We start from the raw sequence: 14881 nt of genomic DNA, 5'->3' as shown, positions 1-14881 counted from the left end.
GTTTAGCTAAGATGAATTTAGATAGCATGCATTGAGAAAAACCCACTAAATCAAACTGATTCTATAAAAATCAATGTTATCAGGTGATTGGATAGGGATGATTTGATAAAATAGAGCACATTACGTAATGCCAAGTAGAAAGGAAATATATGTTTGGGTGACCCAATACTGAGAGGCACAGCCCTAAAAACCTTTTGTCTGTGTAACTAAATCTAGTAAGGTCTAGATTCAGTAAGGTCTCAATTTTAATTAAGGTCTATACTTAATTTACACCTCCATTTTGCTGTGGAAATTCAAAGTTGTTATGATAAAATATTTTAGTATTCTCACATGTTAAGAATATTAACTAGAAGTAAAAAAGGAAGGTTGTGAAGAAAAATCAACTTCAAATTTATCTTCACATACAGGTGTCTGTGCAATTATATAGGTTTTTTTTTTTTTTTTTCCCAGAGAAATGTGTTCTTTCATCATTGATATCTAGATTTTTCTGAAACTAGAAATCTGTTTGTCTGCTTTCTATTTTCCAGTTTCATTCAAATCATTATAGAAACAGACATGATTCTTTTCAGGTCACCTATTGTACTTTTCAGTTTAATTTCAGGGTTGATCACAATAATAATACCCTCCATTGAAAACTTAGATCAACATTAATGTCTTGGTTTTCTGATTTTTAAAATTTCATTTTAAAGAAAATTCTCTTTTTTTCCTGAAATAAAGATACTTCTTATATACAGATTAAAGAGAAAATTCAAAACCCTCAGATTGTTTTTCAGAGTCCATAGTCTCTCATGGTTGAAGGGGCGGGGGATGGGAGGTTGGGGTACCAGGTGGTGGGTATTATAGAGGGCACGGATTGCTTGGAGTACTGGGTGTGGTGCAAAAATAATGAATATTGTTATGATGAAAATAGAAAATAAATTAAAAAAATAAAAATAAAAATAAAAAAAGAGAAAATTCAGAAATTCCATGTCATGCCATCATGTTAAATATGATATTCTAACTAATGTAGCAAGAGAGCATGGTGGTTAAATGTGAAGTCTGGAGTCAGCCAAGAAGATTGCTTCTAATCCTACCTCTACCACATACAAGCTGTGTGATCTTCAGCAAGTAATTTAATAGAGTCTAGGCATTAGATTTCCCATTTGTAAATGGGGTAATTTACAGTGCCCACTTCAGCTGGGTTATTCTGAGGGTTAAGTGAAATAAGATGCATGAAGCACTCAGTGCAGTGTCTGGTAAATCAGACCCCTTCACAGTGATACTATGAAATTTCATTCCTGAAGCTGAATTTCATGTATTTTAGATGTTGAATGTATTCAGTAAAGACACATTGAAGAAATTATTTTTATTTTCATAGCAATTATCTTTAAAATCTAGGCATTTTAATAAAGAGAATATATATATGTGTGTGTGTGTGTGAGTATATATGTATGTGTATATGTGTGTATGCATGTGTATGTGTGTGTGTGTGTATATATATATATATGCCAGCTGACCTGTTATTCTTCTCTTCCTTTCCTTCCATCCCTCCCTCTGCATCTCATGAGAACTACCTGAAAACTATACACACACACACACACACACACGCACACACATACATATATATGTATATGGCAGGGGACAGAAAGGAGCGAGATGGATTGATTGATTTGGAAACTGTTTATGGAAATAAAGATTTTTACCAGATAAGTGAAACACTGAAATAGAATACTGTTTATTGAAATCTACACTTAGAAATTGTGGCATCTGGAGGGAGAGGTAATATGGTGGAGGAATAGCAGACTGAAATTACATCAGGTCCCAGGAGTTCAGCTAGATAGCTATCGAACCATTCTGAACACCTACAAACTCAACAGAAGATAGAAGAGAAGAAGAACAGGAATTCCAGGAACATAAAATTGACCACTTTCTGAAAGGTAGGACATGCGAAGAAGTGAATCCGAAGCAATGGGAAGATAGACCGTGGTGGGAGGGGCCTGCTCCGAGCAAGCAGTGGACCAGTGGAGCACAAAATCAAAACTTTTAGAAGTCTGCTCCACTCAGGAACATCACTTCAGAGGGTAAGCAGGTATGGAGCCCTCCTGGGGACAGTGTGGGCTCAGGACCACAGGGTCCCAGAAAGGCTGGGGATGTCTGAGTGTGGCCAACCTGCCAGGTATTGGAGCGGGGAAGCTGACTACAGAGACAGAGCCGAAGAGTGAGCTTTCAGCTTGGGGTTACCTTAAACCGTGATCCAAGACACAGTTGGACTACTGTTCCTTGGGCAGGGACACCACAAGTGGCAGATCCAGGGAGACTCACCTTCCTTCCCTGGGGGAGTGCCACAGGAATGTCCTGCAGGAATCTGCCAGATTTGGAGACTCCAAAAGGGGCCGTGCCCCAGAGATAGAAACACTGGGTCACAGGCCGGGTAAGCTCAGAGTGCGGCTGGAGACGAGGGAGACAGGAGTGATTGACTGCTTTTCTCTCAGGGCGCACTATGGAGTGGGCCCCCAAGTTCTCAGCTCCTCTGGGCCGGAGACTGGGAGGCCGCCATTTTCAGTCCCATTCACCAAAGTGGTCTGGAAAGCATTCAAAGGAACAAAATCTCCAAGGGTGAAGAACCCAAGCAGAATAGTTAGCCCAGTCCCTGGTAAGGGTGGTGCCATTCTGCCTTGGGCAAAGACATCTGCAAATCACTGCAACAGGACCGTTCCAAAGAAATTCAGCAAAAACATCCAGCCAAGACCAACCTCACCCATCAAAGAGAACACCAGAACTGCAGAGCTAGGGGAAAGCAACACATACAATTCATGGTTTTTTCTCCACAATTCTTTGGTCTTGCAAAGTTAAATTTTTAAAAATTTTATAATTTTTTTCTTAGTCAATTTTTTATAACTCTTCCTCTATCCTCTTTTAACAATTTTTAACTAGTTTATCTTAACACCTTTATTTTAAAAATTCTTTTTAGGTGTGCCTGGGTGGATCAGTGGGTTAAAGCCACTGTCTTCAGCTCGGGTCATGATTCCAGCATCCTGGGATCCAGCCCCACATCAGGCTCTCTGCTGAGCAGGGAGCCTGGTTCCTCCTCTCTCTCTCTGCCTGCCTTTCTGCCTGCTTGTGATCTGTCAAATAAATAAATAAAATCTTTAAAAAAAAATTCTTTTAAACCTTCATTGTTATAGTCATATTTTATCCCCTCATTGTATTTAACCTTATTTTACGCATACATATATTTTTCTTTCCAAAAAAATTTGGGATACAATTTCTTCTAATAGATCAAAATAGACCTAATCTAGCACATGGCTTTGCTATAGTCTCCAGCCAGAGCATATCCACTCCTTTTTTTTTTTTTTTTGGCAACCAACTTATCTTATCAATTCTTTTTTTAGAAAGGAATACATTCCTTATCAATATACATCCTTATCAATTCCTTTTTTTTAACACTTTTTTTTAAAGATTTTATTTATTTATTTGACAGACAGAGATCACAAGTAGGCAGAGAGGCAGGCGTAGAGGAGGAAGCAGGCTCCCCGCAGAGCAGAGAGCCCGATGTGGGGCTTGATCCCAGGACCCTGATATCACGACCTGAGCCGAAGGCAGCGGCCTAACACACTGAGCCACTCAGGCGCCCCCTTATCAATTCCTTTTTAGAAAGGAATGCATATATACATATATACACACATATATATGAAATATACATATTTATGTATATATACATATATACATATATACACACATATTATATACACATATATATGTATATTTCATATAGATGTATATATATGTATATACACACACACATATATATATGTCTGTATACACACACACACACACACACACACACATGTTTTTCTTTCTTTAAAATTTGGGAGGTAGTTTCTTCTAAGAGACAAAAATACACCCAAAATCAAGTGGGTGGCTCTGCTCTATTCATCAGTCTAATATATATATATATTATATTTTTCTTTTTTTTTACTTTTATATCCTTCCCCCTTTCTTCTTCCCCCAGTTTTGGATCTCTTCTGATTTGATTAGCATACATTTTTCTGAGGTCGTTGCCACCATTTTACTATTTTACTCTCTTGTTCATATATTCTTATCTGGATAAAATGACAAGTCAGAAAAACCACAAAAAAAAAAAAGAAGAAGAAGAAGAGGCAGTACTGACAGCTAGGAACCCAATCAATATGGACGTTGGAAATATGTCAGAGCTAGAGTTCAGAATGATGATTCTCAAGGTGCTAGCTAGGCTCGAAATATGTATGGAAGATATCAGAGAAACCCTTTCTGGAGAAATAAAAGAACTAAAATCTAACCAAGTTGAAATTTTTAAAAAGCTATTAATGAGGTGAAATAAAAAATGGAGGTTCTTACTGCTAGGATAAATGAGGCAGAAGAGAGAATTAGAGATATAGAAGACCAAATGATGGAGAATAAAGAAGATGAGCAAAAGAAAGACAACTACTGGACCATGAGGGGAGAATTCGAGAGATAAGTGATACCATAAGATGTAACAATATTAGAATAATTGGGATTCCAGAAGATGAAGAAAGAGAGAGGGGGGCAGAAGGTATATTGGAGCAAATTATAGCAGAGAATTTCCCTGTTATGGCAAAGGGAACAAACGTCAAAACCCAGGAGGTGCAGAGAACCCCCTTCAGCATCAATAAAAATAGGTCTACAGCCCATCATCTAATAGTAAAACTTACAAATCTTAGTGATAAAAAGAAAATCCTGAAAGCAGCTTGGGACAAGAAGTCTGTAACATACGATAGTAGATATATTAGATTGGCAGCAGACTTATCCACAGACACCTATCAGGCCAGAAAACTGGCATGATATATTCAGAGCACTAAACAAGAAAAGCATGCAGCCAAGAGTACTATATCCAGCTAGGCTATCATTGAAAATAGAAGGAGAGATAAAAAGCTTCCAGGACAAACAAAAACTGAAAGAATTTGCAAACACCACACCAGCCCTACAGGAAATATTGAAAGGGGTCCTCCAAGCAAAGAGAGACCCTAAAAGTAGTAGACCAGAAAGAAACAGAGACAAAATATAGTAACAGTCACCTTACAGGCGATACAATGGCAATAAATTCATATTTCTCAATAGTTACCCTGAATGTAAATAGGATAAATGCCCCAATAAAAAGACACATGGTATTAGAATGGTTATAAAAAACAAAACCCATCAATATGCCATCTATAAGAAACACATTTTAGACCCAAGACACCACCAGATTTAAAGTGAGATGGTGGAAAACAATTAACTGTGCTAATGGACATCCAAAGAAAGCTGGGGTGGCAATCCTTAGATCAATTAGATTTTAAGCCAATGTATAATAAGAGATGAAGTAGGACACTATATCATACTCAAAGGATCTGTCCAACAAGAAGATCAATTTTAAATATCTATGCCCCTAACATGGGAGCAGGCAAATATAAACTAATTAATAACAAAATTAAAGAAACACATCAATAATAATACAATAATAGTAAGGGATTTTAATACCCCCCTCACTGAAACAGACAGATTATCCAAGCAAAAGATCAACAAGGAAATAAAGGCCTTAAATGACACACTGGACCAGATGGACATCACAAATATATTCAGAATATTCCATCCCAAAGCAACAGAATACACATTCTTCTCTAGTGCACATGGAATATTCTCCAGAATAGATCACATCCTGGGTGACAAACAGGTCTCACCTGGTACCAAAAGATTGGGATCATTTCCTGCATATTTTCAGGCCACAATATTCTGAAGCTAGAACTCAATCACAAGAGGAATGTTGGAAAGAACTCAAATACACGAAGGCTAAAAAGCATCCTACTAAAGAATGAGTGGGTCAACCAGGAAATTAAAGAAGAATTGAAAAAAATTCATGGAAACAAGTACAAATGAAAACACAACTGTTCAAAATCTGTGGGACACAGCAAAGGGGTCCTGAGAGGAAAATATATGGTGATACAAGCCTTTCACAAGAAACAAGAAAGGTCCCAAGTATACTACCTAGCCCTACACCTAAAGGAGCTGGAGAAAGAACAGCAAAGAAAGCTTAAACCCAGCAGGAGAAGAGAAATAATAAAGAGCAGAAATCAATGAAATAGAAACCAAAAGAACAGCAGAACAGATCAACGAAACTAGGAACTGTTTTTTAAAAGAATTAATAAGATTGATAAACCCCCAGCCAGAATTATCAAAAAGAAAAGAGAAAGGACCCAAATTAAAAAATTGAATGAAAGAGGAGAGATCATAACCAACACCAAAGAAACACAAGCAATTATAAGAACATATTATGAGGGGCATCTGGGTGGCTCAGTGGGTTAAAGTGTCTGCCTTTGGCTCAGGTCATGATCCCAGGGTTCTGGGATTGAGCCCCGCATCGGGCTCTCTACTCAGTGGGGAGCCTACTTCCTCCTCTCTCTCTGCCTGCCTCTCTGCCTACTTGTGATCTCTGTCTGTCAAATAAATAAATAAAATATTTAAAAAAAAAAGAACATGTTATGAGTAACTATATGCCAGCAAATCTAACTATCTGGAAGAAATGGATGCAATCCTAGAGACATATAAACTACCAAAACTGAACCAGGAAGAAACAGAAAACCTGAACAGACCCATAACCAGTAAGGAGATTGAAGAAGTTATCAAAAATCTCTTCAACAAACAAAAGCCCAGGACCAGATGGCTCCGCAGAGGAATTCTACCAAACATTTAAAGAAGAATTAATTCCTATTCTCCTGAAACTGTTCCAAAAGATAGAAATGGAAGGAAAACTTCCAAACTCATTTTATGAGGCCAGCATTACCTTGATCCCCAAACCAGACAAAGACCCCATCAAAAAGATTTACAGAACAATATCCCTGATGAACACAGATGTAAAAATTCTCACCAAAATACTAGCTAATAGGATCCAACAGTACATTAAAAGGATTATTCACCATGACCAATGACATTTATTCCTGGGCTGCAAGGTTGGTTCAACATCTGCAAATCAATCATTGTGATACAAAACATTAATAAAAGAAAGAACAAGAACCATATGATACTCTCAATAGATGCTGAAAATGCATTTGACAAAGTACAGCATCCTTTCTTGATCAAAACTCTTCAAAGTGCATCCAACTTGGCAAAGAAGAAGTGAATCTCTCACTCTTTGAAGATGATATGAAACTATATGTGGAAAACCCAAAGACTCCAATCCAAATCTGCTAGAACTTGTACAGGAACTCAGTAAAGTGTCAGTATATAAAATCAATGCACAGAAATCAGTTGCATTTCTTTATACCAACAGCAACACAGAAGAAATAGAAATTAAGGAGTCGATTCCATTTACAATTGCACCCAAAACCATCAGATACCTAGGAATAAACCTAAACAAAAGGCAAAGAATCTATACTCAGAAAGTATAAAGTACTTATGAAAGAAACTGAGGAAGACACAAAGAAATGGAAAAATGTTTCATGGTCATGGATTGGGAGAACAAATATAGTGAAAATGTCTATGCTACCTAAAGCAATCTGCACATTTAAGGCAATCCTTATCAAAATCCCATCCACTTTTTTCAAAGAAATGGAACAAATAATCCTAAAATTTATATGGAACAAGAAAAGACCAGAAAAAAAGGGAATATTGAAAAATAAAGCCAGCATCACAATTCCAGACTTCAAGCTCTACTAGAAAGCTGTCATCATCAAGACCCTATGGTACAGGCACAAAAACAGACATACAGATCAATGGAACAGAATAGAGAGCCCAGAAATAGACCCTCAACTCTATGGTCAACTAATTTTTGACAAAGCAGGAAAGAATGCCCAATGGGGGAAAAAAAAAGACCATCTCTTCAACAAATGGTTTTGAGAAAATTGGACAGCCACATTCAGAGGAATGAAACTGGACCATTTCCTTACACCACACACAAAAATAGAGTCAAAATGTATTAAAGACCTCAATGTGAGGCAGGAATCCATCAAAATCCTTGAGGATAGCACAGGCAGCAACCTCTTTGACCTCAACCTCAGCAATTTCTTCCTAGACACATTGCCAAAGGCAAGGGAAGTAAGGGCAAAAATGAACTATTGGGATTTCATCAAGATCAAAAGCTTTTGCACAGCAAAGGAAACAGTCAACAAAACCAAAAGACAACTGGCAGAATGGGAGAAGATATTTGGAAATAACATATCAGATAAAGGGCTAGTATCCAAAATCTATAAAGAACTTATCAAACTCAACAAGCAAAGAACAACTAATCCAATCAAGAAATGGGCAGAGGACATGAACAGACATTTCTGCAAAGAAGACATCTAGATGTCCAACAGACACATGAAAAAGTGTCCCATCTCACTCGGCATCAGGGAAATACAAATCAAAACCACAATGAGCTATCACCTCACACCAGTCAGAATGGCTAAAATTAACAAGTCAGGTAATGACAGATGTTGGTGAGGATGCAGAGAAAGGGGAACCCTCCTACACTGTTGGTGGGAATGCAAGCTGGTGCAGCCACTCTGGAAAACAGCATGGAGGTTCCTCAAAATGTTGAAAATAGAGCTACCCTACAACCCAGCAATCGCACTACTGGGCATTTACCCTAAAGATACAAATGTAGTGATCTGAAGGTGCATGTCCACCCGAATATTTATAGCAGCAATGTCCACAATAGCCAAACTATGGAAAGAACTTAGATGTCCATCAACAGATGAATGGATAAAGAAGATGTTATATATATGTGTGTGTATATATATAAAAATATATATATACACATACTATATATACACACACACAGACACACACACATATATGCATATATATATAAAATATACACACACACAATGGAATACTATGCAGCCATCAAAAAATGAAATCTTGCCATTTGTGATGACATGGATGTAACTAGAAGGTATTATGCTGAGCAAAATAAGTCAAACAGAGAAAGACAATTATCATATGATCTCCCTGATATGAGGAAGTTGAGAGGCAAAGTGGGGAGTTTGGGGGGTAGGAGAAGAATAAATGAAACAAGATGGGATCAAGAGGGAGACAAACCATAAGAGACTCTTAATCTCACAAAACAAACTGAGGGTTCCTGGGGGAGGGGTGTGTGGAGAAGGTGGTTGGGATATGGACATTGGGGAGCGTATGAGCTATGGTGAGTGCTGTGAAGTGTTTAAGCTGGCGATTCACAAACCTGTACCCCTGGGGCAAATAATACATTTTATGCTACTAAAAATAATTAATTAAAAAAATAAATTGTGGAATCTGGCATTTAGATAATGCTATAAAAAGTCTCATCATGGCACCAAATTCTTGAATCATGGGTCTTAGGCACCAGTCATCATCTGTCAATCTGGATTGTAAAATGCATACCAGTATGAATTATATTTAGAGCATTAGATTGAAAAGACAAAACTGCTCTTGGCTTTCTTGGAAAGAGAAAAAGTACTTAATTAAAAGAGATAAATGATTAAAATAAATATAATTTTTATAGTTAGAGATATTACACCATATTCTAAAAATTATACTGAAATATTTCCCAAAAATGGAGGTAAGAACATAATCACAGATAATATTGTAATAACTGATAATCTAAAAAGAGTTCTATTGACTGAATTTTGTTTAGAGTATCACACAAACTCAGGTATTTCTGACTTAATAGTTCCTTAAGAAAAACCCTCCAATTCGTAATAATTAGTCACAGCTTCTGATTATTTTGCAGTTAGAAATAAATACTACATAGTGGTTTACCTAATTTTTGTATTATATGTCATTTTAATAGTAGTTTTTAAAGTATTATAAATTAAACAGGAAAAATATTAAAATTTAGAGGGCAGAAAGTGATTATTAATAATGCTGGAAAAAACAAAATATTCTCAATAACAAATACAGAATAGAGATTCCCAATTTTTTTCCTGAGGTCAGTCTCCTGTATTCTGCCATCCAAAACACCAAATACAATTTAACCTAAGTCAAGTCTTGGGTTTAACTCCAAACAAACCTGGATTTCTCTCTTTCTGGAGGAAAGTATAGGTCTGTGCAGCAGTGTTAAAACTACTCAGTAAGGAGTTAAAGGGTTGAAAACTGAGGATGCAGTAGGAGAGAAAAGGATTATGGCTGGAGGGTCATTTATAGTCCAACATGTGTGACTGACCAGGAGACAGAGCCAATAACTAAGGATTCCTCATGCTGTAACATCAATTTCACTATCATTAGTAAATTTGGATTAAAAAAAACATTAAAAATTGAAGTATAATTCAAGAAAGGTAAGAAGGGTATTTTTCTAAAACTCTACCTAGCATGAAATTAAGAAAAGAAAAAGCCCTCTCAGAGTTTTAAATGGCTAAGTGTGGATCTAGAAGAGCTTTACAATCCAAATTATGTCCCTAGAACTCTACTTACAGAAGGCAATATAAATGATCTCATACCGTAGCAGAAGACAACTCTTGTATTTTGCAGACATATGAAATATTCAATAAAAAAATCAAGCAACAGTGATGTGTCTTCAAAAGCATTTTGCAATTAAAAAGTAGACTTTAAGGACACATAATAATTATATAATGAGCATGAAAACAGACCATGTTTACATTTCCATGCCTTTTACTATATTTACTTGCTTACCTGACTGAATTTTAACACATACACTCATACAACGTCATTTGACAAGAAGAGTTGAATAACGTATTATGTGTAGCTATGAGTTTGCTTCCAGATATTCTACAGTTTTGTATTAAAAAAAGGAAATACTTAACACAATCATGGATAAATAATGAAATTCTCTGCCATCTAAATCATTATCCAATGACAATACACAACCTCACCTACCCAATTTAGAACAAGTGATTAATTTTACTTAGAAAACAATGTCACTTTTCAGCTCTTAGTGTAGGGACGTACAATCATGACCTAATGCCTTTGTAATCTGCCCAGGGCATTTCTGGCTCTAATTGTCCAACACTGCTTAATTAACTAACTTAATTAACTGAGAGACTCTTAGGAGGCCATTAGATGTTGACAACAGGGAAGTTTTCTTTTGATTCATAAATAGCTCCATTAATACTAAAACCATATTCTTAAGCATCAAAAAAATAATGTACTCTTCTTACTGAAATAATTTAAATGTGAGGATTTGCTTATGAAATGCAAAAAAAAAAAAAAAATGACCTGATTAACAATTAAGCAATAAAAATAGTATAAAGTAGAACTCAATTGTTTTTATGGTGACAACGGGTGGGTTATACCATAATTTCAGAAGAAATATATAAGTAACACTACATTCAACTTTAACTCTTGTTTTGTGTGACAACTGAATATATATTTTGAATAACAACCCTAATGGAGAAAAATAAACTTAGGTTTCCTTCTGTAATACTGAATTAAAAGTGTTCTATCAGAATTCATTTTCAAATAAAATTATACAGATGTTTCTTGTTTGTGCTAGTATCTGTCAATGTGTACAATAAGGTTGCAATTTTCTTATACCTTCCGTATAAGTTTTTTTAAAAAATAAATGAAGATTGATTACCTTGTTCACAGAAACGGCCAGTAAAATGTAGTGGACAGTCACAGTGGAATGAGAACATACCCCTGGAGAGGAAGACAGGATGGCAAGTGCCACCATTGTGACACACATCCTCCTGGCATGTGGACGGCACTATAAGAGGGGAGCTGAGGAGAGTCCATAGGGAGCCAACCCCTTCTGTTATACCAGAAGGAGCAACAGAGGACACAGTAGACAGAGTAGAATCCTGGGATCTAGGTTTATAAAAAGATCAGAAAACATAATGTAAGTAAAAGTACATGAATTTAAACAGAAATAACAGAAACTTTGATTTAAAATAAGACGAAATAAAAACAATAGGCATGCACAGTTTAACTGAGAGCAAACAGAATAATCATGTTTGTTTTTCAGTTGATGGGTTTATAAATGTTGAAAATGCCTAAACTACAGAATGTGACCCTAGATGGATCACAGAGCTATAGTCTATCTATGTAGTTCTGAGAAGCTAAGTTAATTTCTTCTAAGTAATAAAAAACCTGGATGAATCAAACCCCAAAGCTTAAGAATGTAAGGGCCTGCCCCTCCCAGAGGAACTTGCTTGTGGACCCTGGATGTAGGGGTGGTGCAGGCCGGGTGGAGACGTCCAATCGGTGGGGCGCACGTATATCCACTAGGGTGAATTGAGATCCGATTGGCCACCTGTGTAGGGGCGGGGCTCAACCAACCCCATAAAGGTTGGTGTGCAAGGCTGTCAGGAGAAGCAGGAGAGCTGTCGGCGGGAGCAGAAGGAACAGTGGGAGCAGAAGGGAGAGTCGGCGGGAGCCGAAGAGTCAGTGGGAGCGGAGGAGCAGTAACAGCTCTTCTAAGAGCTCTAAAGGCTGTAACAGCTCTTCTAAGAGCTATAACCACCGCCAGCAGTCCAGCTGCCTGCAGTCTCCAGCGCCTATAGCCTCGAGCCACTGGCGGTGTCCCACCTCTGGCGGCCCCAAGCCGGGGTCCCGCCTCCGGGAGTTCCACCTTTGCCCCGAGCCACCTGTGGCCCCAAGCCGCCTGCAGCCTCCAGCCTCCGGCAGTTGTGCTGCCAGCGGGCCCCGCGCTGCCAGCGCCCCCGAGACACCAGTGGTTGAACTGTCATTGGTCCTGTCGCCTGCAGCCCCTAGACGCCAGCGGTCCCAAGACATCAGCGGTCCAGCTGTCAGCGGTCCCGACATCTGCAGCTCTGAGACACCAGCAGTCTGAGACGCCAGCGGCCCTGAGATGCCAACGGCCCCTAGCCACCGGCAGCCTTGCTGCAAAATGCCTCGCCACCCTGAGCCACCAGCGGCCTTGTCCGCAGTGGTGGTCTCTTCTGGGTGGCAGCCTTGTCAGAGTGGCACCATGGGGAGTAGAGTCTGTGTCATCTGGGTTGTCCTCCTTGTCATTGTCGCCTCTTTGTCATTGGGAGTGGCCTCGTCCAGAGTGGCCTCTTCTTGGGAGCTGCCCTGTCTGGGGAGCGACCTCACTGAGCAGCGGCCTCCTCCTGGGAGTGGCTCCAACCGGGGAGCAGCCTCCTCTAGAGCAGCCTCATCCAGAGCGACCTTCTTGGAAGTGACCTTGTCGGGATCATCGTCGTCGCCTTTTCTCGTAAGAGACAGCCCTGACCGGTCAGTTTGATTCTTGATGCTTGGCGTGAAATAAATCTTTGCTTGACCTTTGCTTTTTATCAGTCTCATTCCTTTGATCATGGACCCTAACACTAAGAGTCATTTCTCTTATGTACAATAATTAGAATTTGGCTAAACATAGCTCTACTTTGGCTATTTTAACCCTCATGAACTGAAGATCAAAAAATTAGGCCACGTTACATTTTAGTGGTAAAACTGCTTGAACTTGATTTCATTTCTAGATTTATTACTAGAAATATGTGTTCTTCACAGTGAGTTGTATTCATTTCTAAAAGTGATGAAAAGGTACCTTATGGATGCCTGTAAGTAATTCCCTAATTTTTTTCCCTCAAATTTTACTACCAGCTTAATTTTTTTTTCTTCTAAATAATGCTGCAACAACAAAATCCCTTGGAATTAAGATGAAGTTCCTTACTTTTACATTGAAAGCCTCTTATGTAAATACTGATTTACGATCTAAAATAGTAAATATAAAGAATCTGCTTGATTGACTCTTGGGTATCTTTGGACAAAGATATAGTGATGAACCAGTCATTCCTATAATAGTAGTAATATCTAATGACCTTCTGAATGAATTAATGATCGAATCATATGCTAATTTTACTCAAAATCAAGTCAGATCCCTAGAGAAAGGCACCTTGATATGACAGTGACTGCAAATCATGTGGAAGCTCTAGGTGGAACAAGAAAGGAGGACACTCCACTCCTTGTCTCATTCTTGCCATTCTCCCATTTCCAGAAAGTTCTACAGAATCATTTGCATGGCAGACAACAAGAAGTTCACACTGCTTTAGCCTGAGGGATTTTGCTTGTCAGCTGACTTCATCTCTGCTCAGCAGACATTTGTCTGGCTTCCACTTCTTAGAATAAGGAATAGACTTACTCACAAAGGTGAACCCTGGAAGCCCTGCGTTGTAAGCAGAAAAATGTAACTTTTAAATTATAATGAAGTATTAAAAGGAAAGAAAATCCACGTGGAGGAATCTTGAGTTTATGGCTCTTAACAGTGTAGGGGGAAGCAAAGCTTCAGAGCTTGTAATTATATTTTTTTAAAGCAGTAAAATAAATATGTTATAATCTAGGCAATAAAAGACATACTTGATGTAGAAATAATATATATGCTTTTCTAAAAATCAAGAATAGTAGTATAAACATACATTTTACTTCATCTTTTCACTACTAGAATATGCGAACTGACTTCTATTTCACCTAAAAATAATTCTTAGCAGGTTGCCCTATCATTAGATATAGTTCTTCATTCTCCGTTTAAAAGTGGCAAAGTATTATATTGTTTGGTTATACTTCATTAATCCTATCAGTTTGGAATTAACATATTTAAGATGTTTCAAGTTTTTTCCCTATTATCTGAGTCATGCATTCCTTTTAATAGCCATATTGAGATATAATTTATTGACATAGAGTATACCTATTTAATGTGAAAGATCTAATAAATTTTAGTAGATCCAGTGTGGTGCAACCATCACCATAATCTAATTTTATATTCTGTCTTCCCTAAAAGAAACTCCGTATCTATTAGAAGTCACTTTCCACTACCTACCATCAGCCTACATTCTGTAGATATACATTTGCCTGTTATGGACATTTGATATAAATGGAATCATAATATGGGATCTTTTGTGACTGGCTTTTCCACTTGCCATAATGTTTTCAGGGTAAACTCATGCTTTTGCAAAACCTTATTGCTTTTTAACACTCATATACCACATCCTGTTTA

The 14881-nt window shown here is 37.8% G+C and overlaps 1 protein-coding gene across 2 annotated transcripts in view; it reads right to left on the bottom strand.

Annotated features, from left to right (window-relative positions):
• EYS (eyes shut homolog) overlaps nt 1-11724 on the bottom strand; it is a 264828-nt gene extending 253104 nt beyond the window's left edge. For both annotated transcript variants that reach the window (XM_045070410.1, XM_045070411.1), the window contains exon 1: nt 11507-11724. In XM_045070410.1, the coding sequence (XP_044926345.1) occupies nt 11507-11564 (58 nt within the window). In that variant the 5' untranslated portion in view covers nt 11565-11724. The remainder of the gene's footprint in view (nt 1-11506) is intronic.
• Between the last annotated feature and the right edge of the window lie 3157 nt (nt 11725-14881).

Source organism: Mustela putorius, unplaced genomic scaffold, assembly GCF_011764305.1.
Source record: "Mustela putorius furo isolate JIRA1106 unplaced genomic scaffold, ASM1176430v1.1 tig00003969_pilon_pilon_pilon, whole genome shotgun sequence".
Classification (NCBI taxonomy): Eukaryota; Metazoa; Chordata; class Mammalia; order Carnivora; family Mustelidae; genus Mustela; species Mustela putorius.
The sequence above is the reverse complement of the archived record's forward strand: the minus strand, read 5'-3'. Positions and strand labels throughout refer to the sequence as shown.